This window comes from Vanessa tameamea, chromosome 12 (genome assembly GCF_037043105.1).
Source record: "Vanessa tameamea isolate UH-Manoa-2023 chromosome 12, ilVanTame1 primary haplotype, whole genome shotgun sequence".
NCBI classification, from domain to species: Eukaryota; Metazoa; Arthropoda; class Insecta; order Lepidoptera; family Nymphalidae; genus Vanessa; species Vanessa tameamea.
In genome coordinates this window covers 2,827,681-2,852,785 of record NC_087320.1, presented here as the reverse complement: position 1 = coordinate 2,852,785, position 25,105 = coordinate 2,827,681, and the positions used below count along the sequence as shown (strand labels likewise).

At 31.9% G+C, this 25,105-nt stretch overlaps 1 protein-coding gene across 4 annotated transcripts in view; it reads left to right on the top strand.

Moving 5' to 3' along the window:
* The first annotated feature begins 4,078 nt into the window (after positions 1–4,078).
* LOC113393090 (tyrosine-protein kinase Fer) overlaps positions 4,079–25,105 on the top strand; it is a 36,918-nt gene continuing 15,891 nt past the window's right edge. For 2 of the 4 annotated variants that reach the window (XR_010309279.1, XM_026629788.2), the window contains exons 1-2: positions 4,079–4,592; positions 6,062–6,252. Coding sequence is in view for 3 of the 4 variants with exons in the window: in XM_026629788.2 (XP_026485573.1) it covers positions 4,397–4,592; positions 6,062–6,252 (387 nt within the window). In the remaining variant the exon portion in view is untranslated. The remainder of the gene's footprint in view (positions 4,593–6,061; positions 6,253–25,105) is intronic. The other 2 variants (XM_026629789.2, XM_026629790.2) reach the window with 2 other exon arrangements.

The following is a 25,105-nucleotide window of genomic DNA, read 5'->3' as shown; positions in this document are numbered from 1 at the left end:
CATAATTAATTTTACCATGGTTAAAATTGTTACCATATTTTAAATCTCCAAATCTTCCTAATTCAGTTTTGCATTATTAAATTATTTTAACGAAACTTATTAAGTACACAATTTTTAAATTCAGTTTTGAATAAGATAACAATCATGTTATCAATTTACAAAATCCACATTTATTTAATAATATAATGTACATAATATATAATATAATTATATTTTAAATACAATATTTATGACAACAATATAATGAGAATATTCAATGATATGTTAATCCAAATTAGTCAAATGATATAAGAAATTCTGGTGGCTGGAAAGGCTCAGATTTTGGCAAATTCAAGAAAAAATATATAGACATTGTAATCTTTATCAGATTAACCAAAGCTATTTCGCTGTAACTTTATATATTAAAAAAGTATTTTAATAATTTTTGCCTTTTTTTGCCTCGATAGTTTTAAATTTATATAAAAGGTTAGGTCATGTACAAAAACCAAGAATGTTAGTATATCATGTCAACATAATTTTGCGGATTTTGCCGTAGGCCTTTGTAACACCTACAATTTTCTAAAATATTATTTTGATGACTGTCATAAGGTTTAGCCGGCATTAGCCATGTTAGTGTGCGTAAATTATACAACTGAATCACATATTTTTGGCAGTGCATGCCTAGGTTAAAATTCGTCAATTTTGTTGTTTCACAAGCTGTGTAATATCACCTATTCTATTTCTTCTGCATATCAATGACTTGTTGCAAATCAGCAATAGACACCGGCCATGCGTTTATATCTCGGGAACACGTCTTTGAGAACCGGCGCAAACTTGTGTCTGATATCGAGTCTTTGTTAACCAAAGTCTCAGAATGAGGTCGGCTAAACCTAGTATAATCAAACCCCAAAAAGGCAAAAGTTAATCAATGCAAAGTTAATTTTATCGTATCTCCACACTTTTAGAACAATCCCCTTGCTTGATTTTTCAAGCCTTGTTCAGTTCTGCGGTCAATTAAAGGGTAAAGCCAAATGGACATCAAAAAAGCTTTGTGTACTCAGTAAAGTGCAATACAAGTGCAACGGCCCATTGCTTAAACATATACCAGGCGCAAATTCCGACTCACATGGGTTAGAGCCCCATCTGGACGGGAGCTCCCAAGTACCAGCTTCTTCCATTTGACCGTATTCAACGTAGAGCGGCTTAAATTATCGACGATCAAGTCCTTTGTATACAGTCAGATATTGCGTCGGAGTTTCATTCATTGGATAAAACACCGTCGTTATTCAGGCATTTTGTACAAATATATACAATTACTTATATATAAACTTTTATCAGTTTTCTATTACTAAAAACCGTTTCAGAATCCATTGAAGTATTTATATTACATTTCTAGTAAAATAAACAAACAAATTTAATTCTAAAAATTTAAGTTTGCAAAATTAGACGAAGGTAAGGAGGGTTATTATATAAAAGGATATTTTGAATTGCTTAGAGTATTGTAAACTGAATTTTATACTTAAGTCTAATAGAGCAAGAACTATATTATGTATGTCTAGAAAAGCTTTTATTTAAATTATAATGTTGGTGTGTACGGGTGAAATCTTGCAATTGATTTACAAGCAGATATATTTAACCTATTGAGCTAAAATTTTATACACGTTCAGTTTGGATGACAATGCATGGTTAACTGTGTGACGTCATTCTAAATTCAACATGGCGGCATACTCAAGATGGCAAACCAATTATTTTTAATGCACTCCTACAATATGGGTATCAGATAAAAGGGCTTGCTATGAATAACTCAAAAAATAATGTGACGTCACTATTAATTCAATATGGCTGACTTCAAAAGCTTGAAAATCATGAAGCAGATGTAAATATTATATGGCCTTAACCGATTGATTTTGTGCTTGCCTATAATATGGATATCAAACGAAAGGATTTACTGAGTATACGAATGCGAGTTTAATTATATAAAAGCAAAGAATAAATCAACGCAACTAACTTTTATATCATATAAATTGTGTCAAATGTGAAATGATGTTGTAAGTTAACAATAAAAGTTTGTTTTTTTCTTTTTAGCGCATTTAAATAAAAGCTTGTTTTTAAAAAGATTTTTTACTTTTAATTTATTCTGAGTATTAATACACATTAAAAATAGTAGAGATTAAGGATGACGATAAAGTTTTTCGTGACTTTAAATTTTTTAATATAAATCGTCATTAGAAGTTTTTAAATTTAAAAGTTATTATTGTATAGTGTTTGAGTTTTGCGAAAGGTATTTGACATATTCTACCACCGATCAGTGTCACTAGAGGCACAAGGGACGGAACATTTTTATCATTTTCTGTCACGCCTCTATGATTGGTGGCGCATTGACGATAAAATGAGTGACGTTATTTTTATAGTATCAATGTAGATCGATACTTATTTTCACCACAGTCTATTTTACATAATAATATTTAATTACCTTTTTTTAGGGCACTCCTTTAAGTTTTTCTCATTATATATTTAATACTTATAATAGATACCAATTTAAAAGAGTCATTTGGTCTGCCAATTGTACATGGTATAAACAGCATTCAACTAACTGAATTAAATATAATTTGTACTTAACTATGAAGTGTTAACATAGCAGTCGTTAGGAAAAATTATATTAGTCAGTAAAAGATAGAAAATTCAAAAATTTAAAATAAAATATTATTGATATAAATAAATTAAATGAAATGTCTGTTTTGTAATTTAAAATATACAGCTTTTTTTATTAAATGCCTTTATAAAAAAATTGTAGATAGGTTACCTACCTACGACGACCTACCTACGTACGACATATATAAAAAACCTATTTCTAAATTTTTTGTCGAAAGCGGCTGGACCGATTTTGAAGGGACTTCCATGACCACTAAAATGTTATGAGGAGTAAATTTTCAATTTAGAATAATAATTAGGGTTTCGCGAAAACGAATTAAAGCTCACGAAATTGTTAATAAAATCAGATGTAATTTATAATATATTTAAATCAAAGTATTGTAAGTAAGTAAAAAGTAATATTTTATTAATATTTTTTTTTTCGTTTAATAAAATTATTATGAAAAATATCTAATTCTGGCATAGCCTTCGAAATAATATTGTATTGTGAATACATACCGACGCGAGAAGATTGAGTTTTGACACACGGGAGTATAAAGTATTTTGTTTAAGGAGCCTTTGGTGCTTCTAGAGAACTGGTAGATTTATGGATTCTACTTGAATCTAGCATTTTAAAAGGAGATACGACTTCAACTCTATTAGTAAAATAAGCTAAATGCTCGAAATTACGTTGTAGTTTCTAAATTCTCTGTGAGTGAATGCTATATTATAAAGGATACCAAACTATAGAAGTGTATTCCAGATGGCTACGAACATACTAATCATAATAAGCATTATAAAGTATCGTTTTAGTTGTGACAGTGAAGCCTCTAGTGTTTTAGTTGCTTTACGGATTTAGTGATGTGCTGAAGGAATATTAATTTATTGTCCACGATTACACCTACTACTCTCTTATCTTATTAATTTTCTGCAACTTTAACTAGTGAAGGTTGAAACCAGCAGTTTTAGCTTTCTGGAATATATGATAATTAAAAAGAATTTATTTACAAAGGGAGGCATACGATTTTAGTTGCACAATAGAATGATTCAATTTAAAGTATCCAGCAATCCGACAATATTTTTAAGGCTTTTTAAATTAGCTTAGTTAATCGGCGAATAAAGAGATTATGTATACATGTTTTAATTTTAGTAGTAATGTCATTAATAAATACAAGGAACAGAACGGATTCTAGGTGAGATCTTTAAATATATACGGAAAAATACATTATTTATTGGTAAAACTTCTGTATCTAAAATGAATATTATAATTAACTGAATCGCTAAAAGCGTAACTTGATCTCGCGCAGGCTCTGCAGACTGGTTTGTTTTCTTTCACGTAATAAACTCAACATAAATGGGGAGGAAGGTACTAAAAAAACTTGTTCCGTATTCTGGAGTAGCCTGCGTCTGGATCTTGTGACCGCCAGTGACTGGGCCAGACGCGGACACGGACCCGATCTCCCGATATTGCGATAGATGGCATTCACGTCGTGCGCCGTTACTGAATGGACGTGTGCCGCGCGCCTCGCTCTATTCAACGCAAACTACAACAATTTTTATCGGACTGTTTTTTTTGTTTGTAGCGTTCTAATTTGTTTCGCCGGCTCGGCGCGAGCAATAAAATTAAAAGCTTTATTCGGCAACGCTAGATCTACTGATTATTTGCCGTCAGCTTAGAATCTATTGTTACGGAGTGACGTAAAGCCTGGTGCAGTGATAACAGAGAGTGATGTGAATTGTGTTGTGTTTACGTTACGATGTGCGTGGTAGTGTAGGAGGCTCTATCATGGGGTATGCATCGAACGGTGCGGGGCGGGCGGCGCACGAGGCGCTACTTGCCCGACATGATGCCGAGTTGCGTCTGATGGAGACTATGAAGCGAAGTTTGCAGGCTAAAATGAAAAGCGATAGAGAGTACGCTCTGGCGTTGTCCGCTGCAGCCGCACAAGGACAAAAGATGGACAAATGCGAGGAATTGAACGGTACGACACGCGGAAAGGCAAAAACAACTTTCCATATGCGATGATATCATTTTATTACATTATTCTTTGTTATGAAAATAACGATTACTTTTAATGAGTGGTGAAAATTATACCATAATTATTTATAATTATATGATTTCTATTAGAATATTTTTTAAAATAATGATTAAAATAATTCTACCCTCATTTTTGTAATCCACGTCGAACGTTTTACTTGGTGGTAGGGCTTTGTGCAAGCCCGTCTGGGTGGGTACCACCCACTCATCAGATATTCTACCGCCAAATAACAGTACTCTGTATTGTTGTGTTCCGGTTAGAAGGGTGAGTGAGCCAGTGTAATCACAGGCACAAGGGACATAACATCTTAGTTCCTAAGGTTGTTGGCGCATAACTGATGTAAGGAATGGTTAATATTTCTTACAGCGCCTTTGTCTATGGGCGGTGGTGACCACTTACCATCAGGTGACCCATATGCTCGTCCGCCAACAAATGCCATAAAAAAAAAACCTCAATATTTTTTTTACTAAAATCAATAAAAACTGATTTATTTATAATCGGCATTCATAATAATAGAATTTGGCAATGATGTAAGCCATCAATAATAATTAATTTAAAATATAATGACGCACTAGCCTTCTTGTAAACTTGTTTTATTAATGTAAGACATACCAAATTGGTCAAAAGGTAATTTGAATAATGATCAGTGTCAAAATATACTAGAGCAACTGAAGCCGTAACAAAATATATAATGTCATATTAAAAATATCTAGATTTTTATTTATTCACATGAATAATGACTCGGTGTAGTTAATGGATATGATAGATAACTAATAATAATGTTGATAAAATAACGGTAAGATATCGGTAGTAAAGTTAAGACCTAAAAAAATTCATGCCTATATTTAAGCAGAGACTATTTATTTATAAATGTCAGATCCAATTAGGTTATTTAAATTAACTAGGTAGTTCGTACTTTTAACTAGAAATATTTGGACGTACAGGATCATAATAACCGTAACATCATCCAGATTGTTGGGTAAATGTTTTCAAATACCTTCTTATAATTGCTAAGGGGTAAAATGGAGTTTGAGTTTTTTAGTGCTTGTATTGTGTTCATTCAGTCCAAGTATATCGTCATAGTAACGTTATCAGCGTATCCGATCACGTTCCGTTGTTGATAACAATGCTGACTCACTATCACTCAAAGCATTTTCAGATTTTTCTTAATTTTTTTATACATTTTTTGGTAACATATTTCTTTTTATTGTTCAAGATTTTTTTCTACATATTTAAATTAAATAACATTAATTATGTAATATAAATTAAAGGTTGTTTCTCATTAAATTAAATAAGTTAAAATTACTTAATTTGTATGTGTATAAAATGTAATTGTATTTATTTGCAAACTTCCTTTGTGGTTTAAGTCACGAATCTTAGCGATTATTTAATGATGTTTAAATTGTCTTTAGGTTCAGTAATAGCATCGGCATGGCGGACGATGACTGAGGAATGGGAAAACACAAGTCGCCTGATAAAGGCCAACGCTGAGGCACTGGATTCTCGTGCCTTGGATCGCCTGAACACTCTTATGACAGAGAGGCGGAAGGCTCGTAAAGTTTATCAGGAAGATCATAGTAAAATATCTTCCCAATTCACACAGGTTCGTATATTTAGTATTCTATTATTCGTAGAGAAGCAAAAGCTAAAACATATGTTAATATTATATTCCTAGTAGTTTAATTTCCTTAACTTAAACTACTTGGGCAACTACATATTTGAAAAGCGATTTCCAAATGATTCATACGTATTGAAAATATAAATTTTTGCACTTTTTTATACAGCAACAGCGCATAATAAAAACCAAAAAAATATGCTAATATAATATTTTAGTAGTTTCAATTAAGGCGTATGGTAACTTTTTTTCAAAAAAATCTATTCTTCCTTTTATGTTATCCCAAATGATTCACACGTTTTAAAATACATAAATGTTTGCGGAACACAATATAAGATATTATTTAGGAGGTCTATATTGAAAGTTTCATAGTATTTTCATTGTTTGTATTGAGTTTATTTAACATCACTATTATATCGTTATAGTAACGATATCAGCGTATCCGATCACGTTTCGTCGTTGATAACATTGCTGATTCACTACCATTCAAAGCATTTTCCACATTTTCCCCCATGATGCATACAAGTCACGTATGTTATTATATCATAGAAATATATCTGATCAACTTGGCTTTAATCGAATTGGTACTAAATGTAAATATTTTGTATTGAATCAACAAGCCCTTTCCGTTACTGACCGGTTATACACATTTCCTCGTTCAACCGTCCGTTTCCTATCGTTGATCTACTTATATCTGATTACTTGGTATCTACCTAGATGCGTATAATTAGGCCTTAGAGAACGGTGCAAGAAAGAACTGTGTCAGGGTTAGCCTACAACTGTTAGCTTTTCCAATCTTGTCGATGTCGGCCAGACTTATCAGCTACGGTGAATAACTTACGGCATGTCGATACTTCGACAAATAGTACGTAGCTTTAACATTAAACAACTTTTGCAGGTTTTGTTTGTCGACTAACAATACTTATTTTATTACTGTTTCATAAATACAACAAATAAGTGTATTTTATGAATGGATTTGCTACACAACTATGCCATGGTTTGAAAATAAGTTTGTACGAAAAAAAAAATCTATAGATAAATAGATAATAAATAATATAAGAAAGTAAAATATTTTCTTCGTACTGACACTGTACATGCCGCAAGAGGATACGGATTAGGCCGGCAGTCGCACTCGGTTTGGCTTGGTGCCAATTTTTTGCCGACATGTAAATGAAACGAGCATTATTGGCGCCGTTTGCGACTAACCGGGCAACTAATATCTCCTAGAAATTATAACTGGAGTATAAAATTGGGATGGTGCCCTAGTATTTATTTTTAACATTTCTGTTATTAGTAATTGCCTAATATATTATAACATTGACGAGTTTTGTAGATATTATCAATAGCAAAAAGAGAACATGTGTTTTTTATTATTTTTCGTTAAATCCTGTTACAAATAGAATTGTGATTACATCTCTTAATTCAGTACTGTGTAATAGAACCTCGAGAATGACCGTTGTTACCTTGGCATTTACTTTAATACTAGGAAATCTAGGCAATTCGAAATAATAATGCGATATAAGTCTAATTAAATTACTTATGACTAGAATTAATTCCAATCACAAGACTGTATTATAAATTTTATCAAGTAAATTATTGTGAATACGTAAAATCATGGGATGTGGTTCAGAGAAAAATATAAACTGATCAACAAAATAGTATTTTTTAAGTAAATTGCGTAAAGTATGGTCGTATGGGAATTGTCTTGGCAGCATCTGCCACCGCTCATTGGCCCTACGCCCGCGCCGGCAGCGCTTGCAGCACCGAATACTTTCGCCGTAACGATTCTATTGTTACTGCTTTAATGAATTTAAATTAACTAGTTACATTATTTTTTATATTCAACATAACGAGATATATATCTCAAAAGATGACCTGTTGGTGATGGTTTCATCCAAAAATTAAGTCTGTATAATAATAATTTAGTCTTAATACTTGTCAAAAAAAGAGAAGACATAATTCAATTAAACAACGTAATTACAATGTGTCAATATCTAAAGATTTTTTTTATACCGGATCCGACCTAGATTCTTTTCTTCTGCTTAACGCGGATTGAAAATCGAGAATCCCGTTCGTGTCTGTGTTACCAAGCGTTATAAATGCAGGAACTAGGCCAAAAGAATTGCAAACAACGCGCTGTCTACTTGGATCTCTACAGCTGTTAATAATACCGACCTAGTTCAATCGACTCACTAGATAATATAACCAATACATTAAGCATACTTTTTTGTCAAGTATTTTAAAAACTACCACAGATATAAAAAAAATATTTTGATTTGAAATGTAACGTTAATTTGATATTAATCCCATAAATTACATGCTAAATAAAATTTAAATTATATTTGACTAAGTACTTAATAATCATACAAAGGTTGAATGAAGTAGTTGAAAATGTTGTATAATCAAACAATAACTGATAACATTGTATGTTAAATTAATGCTAATAAGATTCATATTTTAACGCGTTTTATTTGATGCACACGTGTATTTTACCATTACTTTTGAAGTAATAAAAGATAAGCTACTGTGACGAATGTATAACATAACGTATTGAACGTTTAATTTAATTATTCAAAAATATCGTAGCTAAAGACCATGGGAATCGGCTTGTTCTTTGTAAATGTTTTGTATTTTTACTTAATATATGTTGAATAGTCGTCATTAAAATCGTTAATTTTGGTTGCTAACATAAATTGACGCTTTGATGTATCCGTTGTCAAAATCCGTTTTTAATTTGATTTTAAGAATTGAAAATTAGGGTTTTGATCAAAATGCACCATAACGATATTTAATGCAACAGAAATTATCTCACATGTTCTAAATGAAGGTTACAACTTCGGGGGTTATGACTACGGGCCTGGATTAAGTTGAGGGCATTTGGGGAAACAGTTCTGGTCCTAGAATTTCAAACAACATCCCAATTCCGACGTAAATACATATCTTCACCTATACCTTCAGTATGTGTGCATGTAACTGAAATCCTTCGGTTAAACCGATTTCCATGTTTTTTTTGTGAGTGCCCTTGTGATCGTAAACAAAATTCTTATTTCACTTGGACGAAGTCGAGACGGGCAGCTTGTATATTTGTCAAAAGATATTTTACTATAAAGAATAAAAATAATGTTTTAAGGAAAAATGTCCTTATTTAGAGAATATTCAGGGGCCTTTGTTGCTCCAAGGCCTCCAGACCTCTAAATCCGATCGTGTTGAACATATATCCATTCTTTGTAAGCCAACCTTTATGCTATACAGTTAATCGCGATTGCTTTCATTGCAATAATATAATTAAAAATAATGTCAATAATTCTTATGTAATATTATAACTATATGTAACATGTTTTTAATGTATCATATTTTTTCGTTAAATTATGAATTAATTCATTAAAGATAAAATATTAATTGTATATGAGTAACAGTAATTTCTAATAACGTTAATAAGTGTAATGGCTCTCACTATTGACTTACTTACCTATTTGAGATAAAAAACATATGATGCAAATATCGAATCATCTCATTAGTTCAGGAAAAGTGAAATCTGCCGTCGATGAGTGAAAGTACCGTCCGAGACAGTTATCTAAATTCTATAATCCGACAGGTTGGATTATGACTTCATAAATAGTAGACTAGTCTGTAAACAAAATATCAGTGGTTAATTTTAAAGTCGTGACCATTCGATGAATACACTGGAACTGCTAATACTACAAAGGATTCTTTATCTAACTTCTGTTTTATTCCTGACTCAATAAGTATATTTTCGTAATGGCTTATTGGAACTGTTTATCTTTGGAATTTCCTTTTACCGATAACATTATTATCTCTCGTATGACTATGCATGGATACACCAAGGTCAGTCAATGGCTACTTTCAGTTGGGACAACAAATGCGGAAATGCTTTGATTTTTGTTTTTATTTTGATCTTACCTTTATAGTGGATATTCTGTATTGTTACATCAATTTAACATGTTTTTTTAATTTTTTTCTTTAAATAGAAAACCATACGATTTTTGGTTGATAAAAATAGGTAGGTAATTGAAATTATTTAATAGGTAATATTTCTTATATATATTAATATAACTCAAGGTAAGCTAAATCCAATGGCCAATGTTGTTTATTAAGCTTAATCTTTGAATGGAGTGTTATGACGTAAAATGCATTTACCGTAGTCACTTGACCCTTGCCAATTTGTGCTGTTGTTCCCACGTTACCATTGTTACGTTTTCATTGTATTCATATAGTTCATGTTTCACAATAGGTCATTTACGTGCAGTTTCTTTTTTATAGACCTATATCATAAGCCGTTCTTGTCATTTCTGTAATCGAACTATATTTGTATTCTATGTTTCTTTATACATTTGCGCAGTATAAGGTATGTAAACCAATATTTAATTTATTTCATGATATTTTGACAATTACCTATAATATATAGAAGCTTTCCAAAGTTGTAGACCTACTGAAGAAGATTCAACGACTTTTTACCCTAAAACAAGAAACAGCGATTTTATGATAAAATAAATATAGTTTACTCAATTAAACACAAAATCGCTATTTTGTATTTAATTGAGTAAACTAAAATGTTAATAACAAATTACCTCACCGAATGATTATTTATACATTATATGATGCTATTTTTTGTTATTCGTTATAGAGTCATTTATTATTTTAGAAAATCTTTCTTCTGACATGGACTTACCCTGGCAACGTACTCGTTAATTTTTTTCGTCGTTCCGTAAAAAATAAAATAATTCGTCGTGATTTATTATTATTTATTAAAAATGTCGATCTTTGGTTTTGGTATCTAGGTTTGTAAAATAGTAATATTGAAATATTTTCATCATCGTTTAGATTAGAGCTTTGTCTAGAAGTGGAACATTCACAGGACAGAATGGACGAATTTTACACGTTCAGGTCTTCAAGTACTTCATGATTTTTTTTTGTTTCGTCATATCTTTCTATAAAAATCCATTAATAAATCTGATATTCTGTATGATTTGACTTTTGTGTTAATGTTATAATCGTTTGATATTCCTATGCAATGTACACAATCTTATCTGTCTTGTATTGAAGAAGATATAGTCGGTTTATTGTTTATAGATTTATAGCGTTTATTAGATAAGATGTGTTTATACAAACTGTAACGTCAACAATCATCATTTACAATAGTACGAATATTCTTTATTCCAAATGTACGATGCTTACCTAATGTCTCGATTTAGACTTTATTAGTTATGCTGTATTAGGTGTGCTTATTTATTAATCGAATGACCATCAAAGCGATAAAATATAGTTAATTGGCGCAACAACATTCACATTGAATGGCTGGCTCTTAGCCCAAATTCTAGGAATTAGATGTCGCACTGCTCTAAATAGTTCATTGCACTGTAATTTTGATTTCTCAACCGAGCACGCATTAAATTTTGCAGTTGTATGTCTTTAATTTAATCTAACCAAATTTCTTGTTAACATTCAATATATTTACTCTCCAAAAATTCTATTCCAACGCCCAACATTCAAATCGAGATTTGGCGGACTATTTTACTACACCATGAAATGTGTTTATAAAATTTCATTTCCTGTTAATGATAACATCAAAATGAAGACATAATTTTGTTGAAACATTAATACTTTAAAGTTTTTTTTTTTATGATATGGGTGCAAATATGCTATCTGATGGTAAGTAGGCACCAAAGCCCATAGACATTGACGCTATAAGAAATATTAACCATTCCTTACGCCAATGAGACACCAAACTTGGAAACTAAGATGTTTTACCCCTTGTGTCTATAGTGACACTGGCTCACTTATCCTTCAAGCTAGAACACAACAATACTAAGTATTGCTGTTTGTACCTACATTAATAGGCTAGCACAAAAATCTAGCACAAAGTATTCATAAATTGACGACAAAATTAAGGTTCTAACAGATGAACGATTGAAGTACAACAAAACTCAATTGCATAAATCGTGTTGCGAAAATACATATTGGTAGGTGTCATGTCAGCGTTGAATAACAGTTCATAGTAACAATGGTCGTGACACGACTTATTTAGTCCAAATACTTAAATGAATTATACTAATGTCATAACTAACTATGGTACACACCTATTCAACTTTTATGGGTATCATAATAAGAGATAGTTTACCATGCCACCATTATATAGCGAATGCTTCACGGATATATGAAGGCAAAAGACTGTAGTTCATATTAGAGTCAGAAACATTTTTGGATTGTAGTATATATAATAATTAACTACTAGAAAAACTAAGTGCTCTCCGTAACTCGTTCTATGACAAATTTTTGTCCTGTAAATCCTGTAATCTTTCTGTATTCCCAATATTAAATTTTATTAACATCGGGTCAGTAGTTTATTCGTGATGAAGTTATAAGCAATCAGAAGGATGGAGTTACTTTCACATATATAATATTAGTATAAACAGAACTGTTTGATCATCTGTGTGCACTCATGGAACGTTGATGTAAAAATGATTGTTATTGTGCACTTGAAAGGTAATTAAAGCACAAGTATTCTTATAGAATAAAGTTGTGAATATTTCAATTATTACGTGTGATGACATAATAGTTTTTAAATGCATGAATTATGCTCATAACCGTGGGAATGTGAAATTATGTCCTAATTAAATGTAGGTTACTAATACGTGTAATCTGTTGCGTTGCTAGAATAATATAATAGTAGGTAGATATTATTATAAAATATTTTTCTTTTTTAATGGTGGTAGGATTTTGTGCAAACCGTCTAATAAGGTTTAACGGAAGAATAATTGTCAGTACTCACTGACAGTTATTCTACCGCTGATTCGGTTATTGAATCGCTGTTTTGGTTTGTTCTTTAGTTAAAAAAAATACAGACACAATAGATGTTACGTCTGAGTAAACATGGTCGGAGACGCATTGACGGTGTAAGGAACGGATAATATTTCTTACAAAGCCAGTGTCTTTATAAGAAATATTATCTTCACCTGGTACAAGGTTATTAGCTCGCCTGCATTCCAATTACAAGTGAAGAAAAGTTTTAGTTTATGATCTATTCTCTTAAATAACCACTTATTGATAGAAAAATGTACTTAATATGTTTTGTCGTTTATCTGTGGTTTTATAAGGTCATGGAACTAGAAAATGTCATTAGTGATAATATTTCAAGATGTTTTTTCTTTAATCTATTTAAGCCTAGTTTTCAACAATTCAGCAGACGTTCCGCTTATTGTTATTACTGTCAACTTCTTATAGCAAGCCAGACCTGAGCTTCTCAATTGAAATGTCAAATGGTAGGTCAATTGCCAATTTCCTTTGTGATTGTTTTCGTCTAATTGCTTAGTTAATGTTGAGCTCGTGATCTAAATGGTGGTTAGGCGCTTCAACGAATGTAAAATACACCTTATTACATAATTATAAATTAAACTAGTTAATTAGACAAAATATGTAGTATTACATAAACACTGTAAGATTTTGTAAATTGCAAAGCATTCTTACAATTGAGCTTAAATTCATGGAAACTAATTAGTTGTCTAGTTAAAAGGGAATTATTTATAATCTAAATAAAACCGATACAATTTAGTATATACATAGAATATATTATCGCCAGCACCAAGAATTAAGTTGTAAGTTTTTACCTCGGAGATAAAATTTAATGAAAGTTTGTATGAAACATTTCGTCGGAAGTTTAGATGAATGTTGTATCTATACTATTAAAGTAGAGGTACAGTCGGGGTAAGAAAAGTTTCGTCACCTTAAGATCTATTTTCGTGTGCTCAGTATGAGCGATAACCTGCTTTACCGATTGAGTATGACATATTGCGTCGCAATGTCATTATAAGTCGCATCTAGCAAAGAGTATAATAGCGGTTAAAAGCTATAATAATAATAAAAAGAAGACGTCAATTGGGATGGCAATTACCAACTTTTCACGAAAACTCACAGCCCTCCTAGAATGCTCGTGTAACATCAGAAATCAGGACATTGTCTTGTCTCTTATAAAAGAGAGTGCATAGTAGTAATCCTACTTCCTACTAATATTATAAACGCGAAAGTTTGTGCGTATGGATCTGGCTGATTTCTCTGAGGTATGGATGGATGTTTGTTACTCTTTCACGTAAAAATTACTGAACGGATTTGGATAAAATTTTGCACACAGATAGAATATGTACTGGAATAACATATTGGACACTTTTTATCCCGGGTAAACATAAAATCTTTCGAGAACGCCGGTGAAACCGCAGGATGGAAATAGTAAATAAAATTGTAAAAATAAATAGTAATTATGGTAAAATTTATTCATTTAAACAAATCTTATTTATTTTATTAAAAACGAGTATATCCGCCATTCGTATCAATCACAGCTTGTAGTCGCTGTCGCATTGATCCAACAAGGCGAGAGCATATGTCGGTTCCTCTGAAGACAGCTGCTTTGGTTCTATCGTTATTATTTATCCACCGCTCCACCATCAAACCCCATAGATTTTCGATAGGGTTTATATCCGCCGCTTTTGCAGGCCAAGGAATCACCAACGCTTCCCGGTGCCGATAGAACCACTCATCACACATAACGTCATTACATTAACCGTCACTCAAAACAACGTTCGAATAATATTACAAGCGCTTTTATTGTAATAGTTGTAAAATTGCAAGATATTGCAAGAAAATATACGATACTGACAGACTTTGATAATTCAGTAGAAGATATCATATCTAATTTAAATCTTGTAATGACTTATTAAGCCATTAAAAAGGTTTCATGTTGATATGACACTAGACGTAGTCCAAAGATGTTACACTATTTTGAACCAAGTTATCATACTATGTTAGTTTAATTTTAAATGCAGTTGTCTGTTTAGTGCTTTAGTATCAAAAGGTACTAAGAGTTTATGACTTGATAAAAGAATGAATTTGAAAACTGACGAAGGTTTTCTTACTCTGACTGTACATGAAGTATTTTCCATTGTCTATTCCTAAATGGCAATTTTAAGTGACAGACATGACACATGCGTGCACGCAACACAGAACTTAATGCAAAAGTTCTGTTGAATGATGTTTGGCACATGTTTTCTTGTTGGAGGGGAAAAAAGAGGTACGTAAAGGTTAAGGATTTCCATTGTTTCCTCACCGCAAATCGTTAGCCCTGGCAGAGACGCATCTGACTTTCAATGTAAATTGATTTATATCTGACAACGTAGCTGAATAAATCACAATCGGTAAATTATTTATATACAACAAAATATTTAGAAACAACTTTTGTAGATTTCGCGCTAAATCTACCTAAATCGATGTAGTTAATAATAATCAATAGTTACATGAAACATCATATTATATATTGAACACGATTTTCTGCTAACATTAATGTAATTAAATAATAGACAATAGATTTCAATTCTAGTAAGTTTGAAAAAAATATAGCGAGATATTCAACCTAATATATTAATGAAAGTTGGAATAAAAAATAGACTTTGAATTTTAAAAGGCGGCACGTTCAAGCAACGTGGCTGGTTTTTATTTTGTTCGAGTCTTTGGTAAAGGAAACTAAATCTTGAGTTTCTTTTTTTCTATTTGCCTCTGACCTCGGCTCTCATTGACAATGCCTGCCAGAATGAAATATGGCGCATCGCTAACGAAAAAGAGATTAGGTAGACGATATTATTCCACATCTATTGTTGGCCGTCGCTGCGTCGGCACTGTTTGCTGTTCTGAACGCGTCAAGTCATATTTTTTTAAATCACCTGTTTACCCGTGACGAAGGATCAATGTTTTTCTAGAATCACGATACGAGTACCTACTAAATTTGGTGAGCCAAGCGCGAGTGAAAGACTTTTATTACATATTTAATTCATTTATCTTATTTTATTTAAATTTATCTTATTTCGAAAATAAATTGTTGTTGTTTGATTGTATTAGTCACGGTTATCTTATTTCGAAAATTAATTGTTGTTGTTTGATTGTATTAGTCGCTTTTGACAATAGTGTAATTACTTAAAAATATCAAATTATAAAATTATTAAGGATAATTTTTTACATTATAATGCCATATCCTTATATTATTAAGAAATATTTCATGCACAATACATTTAATGTCATCTAGAAAAGTTCATATCGCAACGGTTTACAAAGCCAGTTTAATGAATCGTATGTGCTGATACGTAGAAGACGCTCGGTAATAAAACGCCATGCTAGAGACAGACAATAGCCGCCGCCAAGCCTTCGGAGAACCGGTCTTGAGGCCAGCGCTCCGCCGAATTTTGCGTCGACCACCCATAGCCCGTGCCGTCCCGTGCGATACTTATCGCGCCTGTATTTATGACTAGAAACACCATTACCGATTTCTCAGGGAAAGGAATCGCGTAGCGAGACCACCCGTTGAAGGCAATAAATATCGGTGTTGTCGATCAAATGAATTATGCCAGGCTGTCTGCGCCGCAAATTACAAATCTCATAAATTCACAATAAGGTTATGATTGAACTAAAATATTATAAAATGCTAGTATATTTTGTTTTTGAAGTTTCCACATTGAAAAGGCGTCGTCGTGGAGATATAGTGTGTGAGCGAGAAGGACGCTCGCTGGACCGCTAGTCGGTGCAACAATCCCGCCTACTTAACGCTCTAATCTAAAGGGGAGTGCTGTATCTATCCATCTTTTGTATTTCGTCGACATACAATTTAAAATAATTATATAAACATAACATAATAATGATGTTCTAGATTGACGATAAAATAATTCAAAGCTTGATTACGCGTGCGTAAACTAACTATAAAAAAGAATCTATTATATGAGTAGGTACCTAGTTATATTTTATACAATTTAACATTTTGTCAACCAAATCAGGTAAATAATGAAGTATATATTTTTATACACATGTCGGTCCTGTTGATAAATTAAAACAAGTGAGCGACATTCGAACCGGTCGTAAATTAACTGGTCTATTGATATCGTCTTGCCACATTTAACGATGATGACACATCTACCGAATTGTATTGGCAGTGGATTTATATCATGATAATTTAAAGTTAACTAATTATGTTACTTTATTTACTTTGTAAAATCTAAATTTCGTAATAATTTAAAGCACTTTAAATGGAAATAAAAAAGCATCAAATTATAAGCTCACCATATCATGATTAAAACGATAATAGGAGCTCGGAACTCAGGCCTTGTAATAAACATGACACTACCAACCAATGATTGTGTTTAAACGTCGATAAATCCCGAGGCAATAAGCCCAGCCCTGACCACAGTTCATTGAGTAAACCTGTGTCCGGGCGGCGGCGGCGGCGCGGGCGCACCGTCCGCTGCCGCCGGCGAGCACGACTTTGCGCATGTGTGCGTCTGTGTGTCAGCCCTTTATTTGTTGTAAACACTCGTAAGTTTAGAAGCTCACCACGGCTGCGGCGGCGCCCACTCCGACGTGTTTCGTTAACTTTATTCGTTTATTTGTTGCTGCTGTTAATTTTTCACGGTTAGATTCAGAATACCAGTTTAATATTCTAATATTTCAGGTCGTTTATATCATAATAATGCTTGCTTAAGTAAATTTGAACCTACTGAGATTTTAAATAATTATGATTTCTAAACGTAGTTCACTCTACACTCCTTTAGTTAGTTGAAGATCAGGTACATCAGCCTAAAAATAGTTTATAAAGGAAAAAGTTCAAAACGAATTCAGCGAACGTAGTTCGGTCTGCCGGCCGGTGTTCAACGACGCAAGGGAAAGTTAAACTTTCTGAATACTGATCGATAAAAAGTAAAAGTATATCTATGTTGTATTTTAAGAAAGGAAGAAAAATACTAAAATGTTACGATGTTTTATTAATTCATTCCATCACAATATTGCGTGATTGATTTTATGTAAGGTTATTTAAATAAATTACTCACATAATTAATGTATCCTTTACTTAGCAATACACTGGGGAGTACAAGTAATTAATTAAAATACAATTATATTTTATTATGTTTCTTAGTCGTGAGCGCAAAATTTAGATTAGGTGTAAACATATACTTATTTTAATTGTGTGAGTATGCTTCGAATAAGTTGAGCTTTGTCGAGGCGCACAATTTTGTTACAAGACTTTTTATATACATATGATGAATAAAATCAAATCGCAAATACATCGTATTTTTTTTATTACAGAATCTTTACAACATCCTTCAGAATATTATTTATTGATATCTTTAATTATTTAATTGTAATTGTCTTTTAAATTCTTAAATTATTAGTGTGAATCTCGAATTCTAATTCATTAACAATAAACAATACTTTTTAATAAACGTGTACAAATGTCCTTACAGCTATAAGGTAAATAACCCGACCTAGTTCCCTGTGATATCGCTGTCGACAAAGTCGGTATTATTTTACAGTTTTCTTTAGACTGGCGTAACTTCGTCATTACACTTTGATATAAATCAACCAAGTTTATGGGAGCCTTTGCTGAACAACAACAAGCGACATTAAATGCTATAGAATGGAGTTCATTATATACTGGTTCATGATAATAACGAGCGCTTAAAGTTTGCTTAGCTGTGTAAATACCGTCAGTTTGATAGCAACACGCGCCGATACTAGGAACTTTTCATTTACTTACGACTACTTAAACATAAAATATTTATGTTTGATATTTTTGATAACATTCTGATTGATAATCTTTCTGTTAAAATGGGTGTTTTTTTAATAACCCTAAGTGACATGTACGAGTGAATTGCGGGTCAATAATATCAGTTACAGTACGTCGAATTAGTCGTCTTATTACTCGTCTTTTGGCTATTGGATAGAGCGATGGCTAGAAATAACTCTTTCTCATTATATAGGAAACCTTCTAATTTGCCATCTTGTCGGCGATCAGCAGTCCAATGAGACTTGTTTTTCCTTCGTGTGGTTTGTTTTAGTAGAATAGGTGCTTTTTGCGTAAATGCATTTGGTTTACCTTGTCCGTACCAGAGTACGTACGTACGATAAACTTGAATCTATTAAGAATGTCCTTTGACATTATACCAGATTTTTACTATTTGGGAAGCAAATAAACAAGTGAGTCATCTGCTGCTAATATTATTATAAGTAAAAATTTGTGGTTAAAAAATTTGTTTCATGCATTATGAATACTATGGATGCCAAGTCATTACTTTTCGAAGCTGTATTGCTTTTTTATTTTTAGACCGAACACATAAAAATGTAAAGCGGTCATAATATATAATAAAATTCATCTTAAAATACAAATGCAAAATCTATAAACTTACGCCTACCTACTTACCCTCTTTACAAGAATTTCTAAACAGGAATGTGGTATTATTGTGGTATTAACGCAAATATTACAAGCAGTTCGAGCCATATGTAATTGAGTAAGGATTTTAAATGTTTATTTTGACAGTTTTTAAAGCGTAGTGATAGAACTTAGAAAATGTACATTAAGTGCTAGTCAAAATATTGAATTCAATAAAACTTCAAGATAGAGACATTTACCTCCTACGTGCTGGCACGCCCGTGTCAACGTCCTGTCATGGTGTTTACATATTTCACCCGCGACAACCATGCGACAACAAAGCAAAATAATATCTACTTCGTATCCTGCCTGTGCATTACATACTAAGCAGTTACATGTACCGAGTCTCGAGTAGTCGTAGATTTGCTATTCGATGTTTTAAATTTTTTAGCTATAGTAGTCATAAACAGAATCAAAACATTGTTAATGTCGTCTAATCTTTAGTAATAATGTCGTGAACAAGATATTCGTAGATAATGGCGAAATATTGAGCTCCACCAAATAAAAATAAAAATCATGGTAAATATCCCGTTTTAAATACTTATAGTAATAAAAATAACCATGTTAATTTAAAATCTTATAATCTTTTGAATTTCCAAATTCTTCAAAATGTTGTATATATGACTTTTGAATGTGTTAGATAGGGAATAATACATTCTCATTTATTTTTCCTAAGTTTGTATGTCTTATTACAATCAGGTAAATGTTATAGAAGTAAAGTAGTCTAATTTTGGCTTTGATCCCTTCATACAAATCTTCGGTATTACGGCGACCATACCAAAATTTGGGAATTTATTTATTTGAAAGTTTTAACTCTATTTTGAACATCTTCTTTTTTATCATTATTACTAGAACTTAACTTAAATAGAAACTAATGGTACACTTTCATTTAAGAGCAAAGACATGTACTGTTAATGATTCATTTAATTTTATTCACAAATCTTCTTGGTTGATTTGTAAATGTCATATATGCTTCGTAATTTGTGGTATTAGTATTGATTTCCTGCTAGCTCTTGCTGGCGATGATTGACGTCAAAGTTCTTACAATTGAATATAGAGTACAAACAGTTCTGTGTAATTGTAAACTTTGATGTGCAATATTATAGGTTGATTCATTTGCCACTGTTTATAATCATGTTGCTGAATGTAGGTTGACTAAGCGAGTTGAAAATTCTACACTATATTCAAATGCAATGTTGAGTGTAAGTGGGCAATAGACTTTTTTATTTAATCTGTAATAGATATTATTCAAATACTTAAAGATAAAACAATTTTTAGCGTTTCGAAGTCAATATTAAGTTTACACTATTCCTAATATTAAATATAATCTATTTAGCACGTTTTAAGGTTGCTGTTTTTACACATTATAACACTTTTATTAGCCTGAGTAGTATAAACTGGCTTACAGGCGAGTGCATTTAATTGGCACATTTGCGAACCGTGGGAAGGGCCGACGGCAAAATAAATGCCTCGTGAATGAACCTTATGAGGAAAACCTTTCAATAAAACTATATTAATCAAGAGGACCGAATTTTAGAATAATATATTTCCAATCTGACATAAACTCATGTACACAAGAGTAATACAAATATGTTTTTAATATATTGCCATAAGTAAACATAAAACAAGAACTGCATCTTAAATAACTTTTAATGGCGATCGGTATCGATAACAAATTCTATTCTTCTAAATCAGTTGATAATATCGAGGTCAGAGTATTTACATTGTCCATTCCGCAATCAAAGCTCGTGGAACATAATAGAGATTTTTATCAAATATATTATAGAGTTGTCATTTGAGTTACGCCACTGCACGTGTCTCGGTGAAAGCCGTTAGCCACACCTTGCGATCGGATTTTCTGTTCATTCACATGTTAACTTTGTTTGTACATGCATTTATAGACAAACGCTACTTTATGTACAAATTCAACGATTCTTCGACTTTCGACCGAAATTATTCTGAAGACTTACGCAGAAACAAGTATTTTAATATTATTTGCTAATTGTTTTTGAAATATATTATCTTAAAATGATATGAACAGTTTGTTTTATTATTATGAAATAAAGTATTTCGTATTCTTGCAAATTTATAGCGGTCTGGTATATAATCAACATAGACTCAACATACAAAAAATGAAAACGATCCAAACTCTTATTTTGTATTAACCACATCATACCTCCTCGTTTTTACGTCTTTATACTTGATTGCTTTATACTTGACTTCTTTATAACCTAAAAAGTTCCAATCGTATCAGGTCATTTAATGTGAACTTCGTGGAAATTGTAACAAAAAGGCGATAGGTCAGATTCAGATCATCATTTAAACTTTTCTTGTGATACATAAACATTTACATAGGTTAAGATTTCAGAGTATAATGTAGAGTCATTGTTTTTGTTTGAGTTGTCTGATATCTTGCGTGTTAAACTTATACCAGTATATTCGGAATAAATTTCCGCAAATTTTAAAATATTATGTCGCCTGTCTAAAATATAATCGGACTTTTGAATATTAGTCATGGTTTTTAATACAAGTTTGTGACATTACGACCAGTATCGATTGAGTAGGTACTTCGCACATATAATTTACTCTACATTTAAACATTAATAATATAATTGCTCCTACCACCAGGAGTTAGAGTCAAGGATTATGGATTTTTTTGACACTTGAGGACCCAGGAAGGGCGCCGCACGCCCTTACTTCCATGGCGATTCTGGCTTTTAGGATGACGGACTTGAACTGGGGGCTTTAGTAATAAGTTTAGTACCGTGTGATGTTAATTTAACTTACGAATATAACTCATCTTGTGTATGTAATTCGTTAGTTGGTAAAATGTTACGAGCAATTATGCAGTATGTAATAAACTTAGTACACCTAAGTTCGCAAAGCATTTGTTGCGTCTAATTGGTAGATTACTTCATTGGACATAAAGCTCTTTTCACTAGACGTGATTATAATATCATATTACTTTGTAATATGCTAAGTCGTATATTTTCTACAAATTCACACCTATAATTTTGTCTCTTGGATTTTGTTGAATTAGAAAAAAAAATTACATTGCGATCCGATTATTAAAAACATTGGGTAGTAAAATAGAAAATTACGTCGATGTTGTCGACATCGTTGCGCGTACAACTCCAGGCCGCAGTTATTTCGAATGTGTATATATGGGTACTTTCACGTCCTAGGTGTATCCCGTCATTTCCTATATACATTTAAACCTGCAGTAGAAAGGCGATGAGTCAGATTGTCATCAATTAAATGTTACTTGTAATACGGGTTTTAACCACTACGCGAACTATGAAGATCCCTTTTCATATTTTTCCTCATATCCATTCGATATCCTGCGGTGTATTTGTTTTATATTTTTATTTACGGATCTTCAATAAAATATACAAACAACTTGAACAGCGTACAGCGCAGTTGACTATTCTATGTGGTTATTCATTTACAGGGCGTAATTTGCACATTTTAGTATGGCTAATAGTTGATTGAAGATGGATGAAGTAAATACGAACTATATGTTCTAAAATATTTGTTACATACAGTGCTACAGTTAGAGAAACCATTTCCACAGTGTGTGGATGTGTGCGTGCTTCTAAGTGAGTCCCTATAACATGACTAACCAGCACATCTACTGTACATAAGATACTTTGATCCTACCATCACCTGGCTAAAGATAAAAGCGGCATTTGTTAGAGTAGAGTAATATTTTCAACTTATCCCAGTGACAGGTATGCAAGTATCCCCATTATTGCAGTCGCAATAATTCCACTACTTATGCCTTTGGTTCTAACTGTCACTTGTTCAACTTCATGTTTCAAGTTTGAATACTGAGTTTCTTTGAAAATCAGAATTAAGCTCGTAAAAGTATCGTAAAAGTTTGATTCCTCTGCACAGTGTTTAAGATAACTGGTCGTCCTTAAATCTTGAAAATTCCTAATGCTTAATCCACTTGAGTGTAAGTTTAGGAACTTTCTTATAAACCAAAACAAACGAAGCTGTAAAACAGTTAATACCTTTTTCATATCACATTTTTCACAACAAACTTCTGTGATGGCCAATACGTAATGAGAATTAATTAATTTTTTTTTGTCTAATTTTTATATTCTTTTTAACATGTCTGCTAGAGTATTTAATTGAGATCTTAATGTAATAATTCTAATAAGTAATTATAATTATGAGTTATTTTCTCTTTAAATAATTGACATTAGATATGTTAGTTATATAAAATGAAACGTGAAAAAACAATTTTTAACAGTCTAAGGTCCGTTTTCAATACCCCACCTAAGTTTACGGATAGTTCACTATCTTTAATTTGCTTTTAACAGTCAAGGATAAGTGTTATCTATCTTTAACCAATGACAGATTATTTTTTTCCTCCCCCTTTAAACTTCTTTGAACGTTTTACTATAACTACAAACCCAATTTTATGCTCAAAACATATTTTACTTTTTTTTTTTATTTGCATAATGTATATAATACAGCAATAAATTATTTTAGATATAAATAAAGTATCAATACATAAATAGGTTTGTTTCGTTTGATTTAATTTGCTTTTTAAGGAATTTTTATCACTGTCTGCATACATCAAATATTCTAAATAATTCCACATCACTGTCATCACTGTTATAATATTCCATAATCAATATAAATGACACAGACTTTATTTTCGAAAAACTAAAGTTAGCGGCCGATTTTGACAAATAAGCGCATAACGTTGCTAGAGATAGCTTCGTCTATCCGAGAGTAACTTGAAACTGTTTTTCAAATGCTAGTAAGCACGATCTGTATGAGCGTTCCTATCTCTAGTAAGCTATCCATCCTCCCGATGACAGTTAATGAAATTAGAGATAGATAAGTTAATGAAAACGGCCGAAAATGAAGTTACCTATACCCTAATCGAGTATATTGTGATAATTGGAACTAAAGTAAAAAAAAATCTGTACTATAATTTTACTACAATATATTACTCGTAACTATTGATATCATTTCTTAAAATACTTTTATAAAGATCGATGTATATGGTTTCAAAATTGCATTTAAAAATAAGTTAACGTTTGTAAAAACTGTGGGACAATTCTTTACGGCCGTACTTGTCCGTATTTGACGGGTTTTCTTAGAAAATCGCTTTCACCTCAGGTAGTTACTATAGAGCACAAATGTGTTAGATTCTCCAGTTGTAGCTTGTTTTACAGTCAACAAAATTATTTCTTATTCAATTACTTTACTTATATTTACAATCTTGACATTCACCGACAATTGAAACGATTTCTATTATAATTGTCTGTTACTTTGAAAAATATAACGTTTCATTAACTTTTTGTCGAGTTACATAGATTTTTACAAAAGAAACAGCCAATCGATCCAAAAAAATATCGCGCGACAAATTTTTTGTTCCGTTAAGAGGTCACTGGCTCGCTTGTCGTCTGAATTTTTGACTGCAAGTGTAGCACACTAGTTACTCTTAACTGGGTGACAGAATTGTCCTACTACTATATTCTCTTTCTGAATTGCTGCTACATGTTAATGAATTAAAAGGCGTTTCGAACATTGATTTATTGAAGTGAAATGTTTATGCGACAAACACTA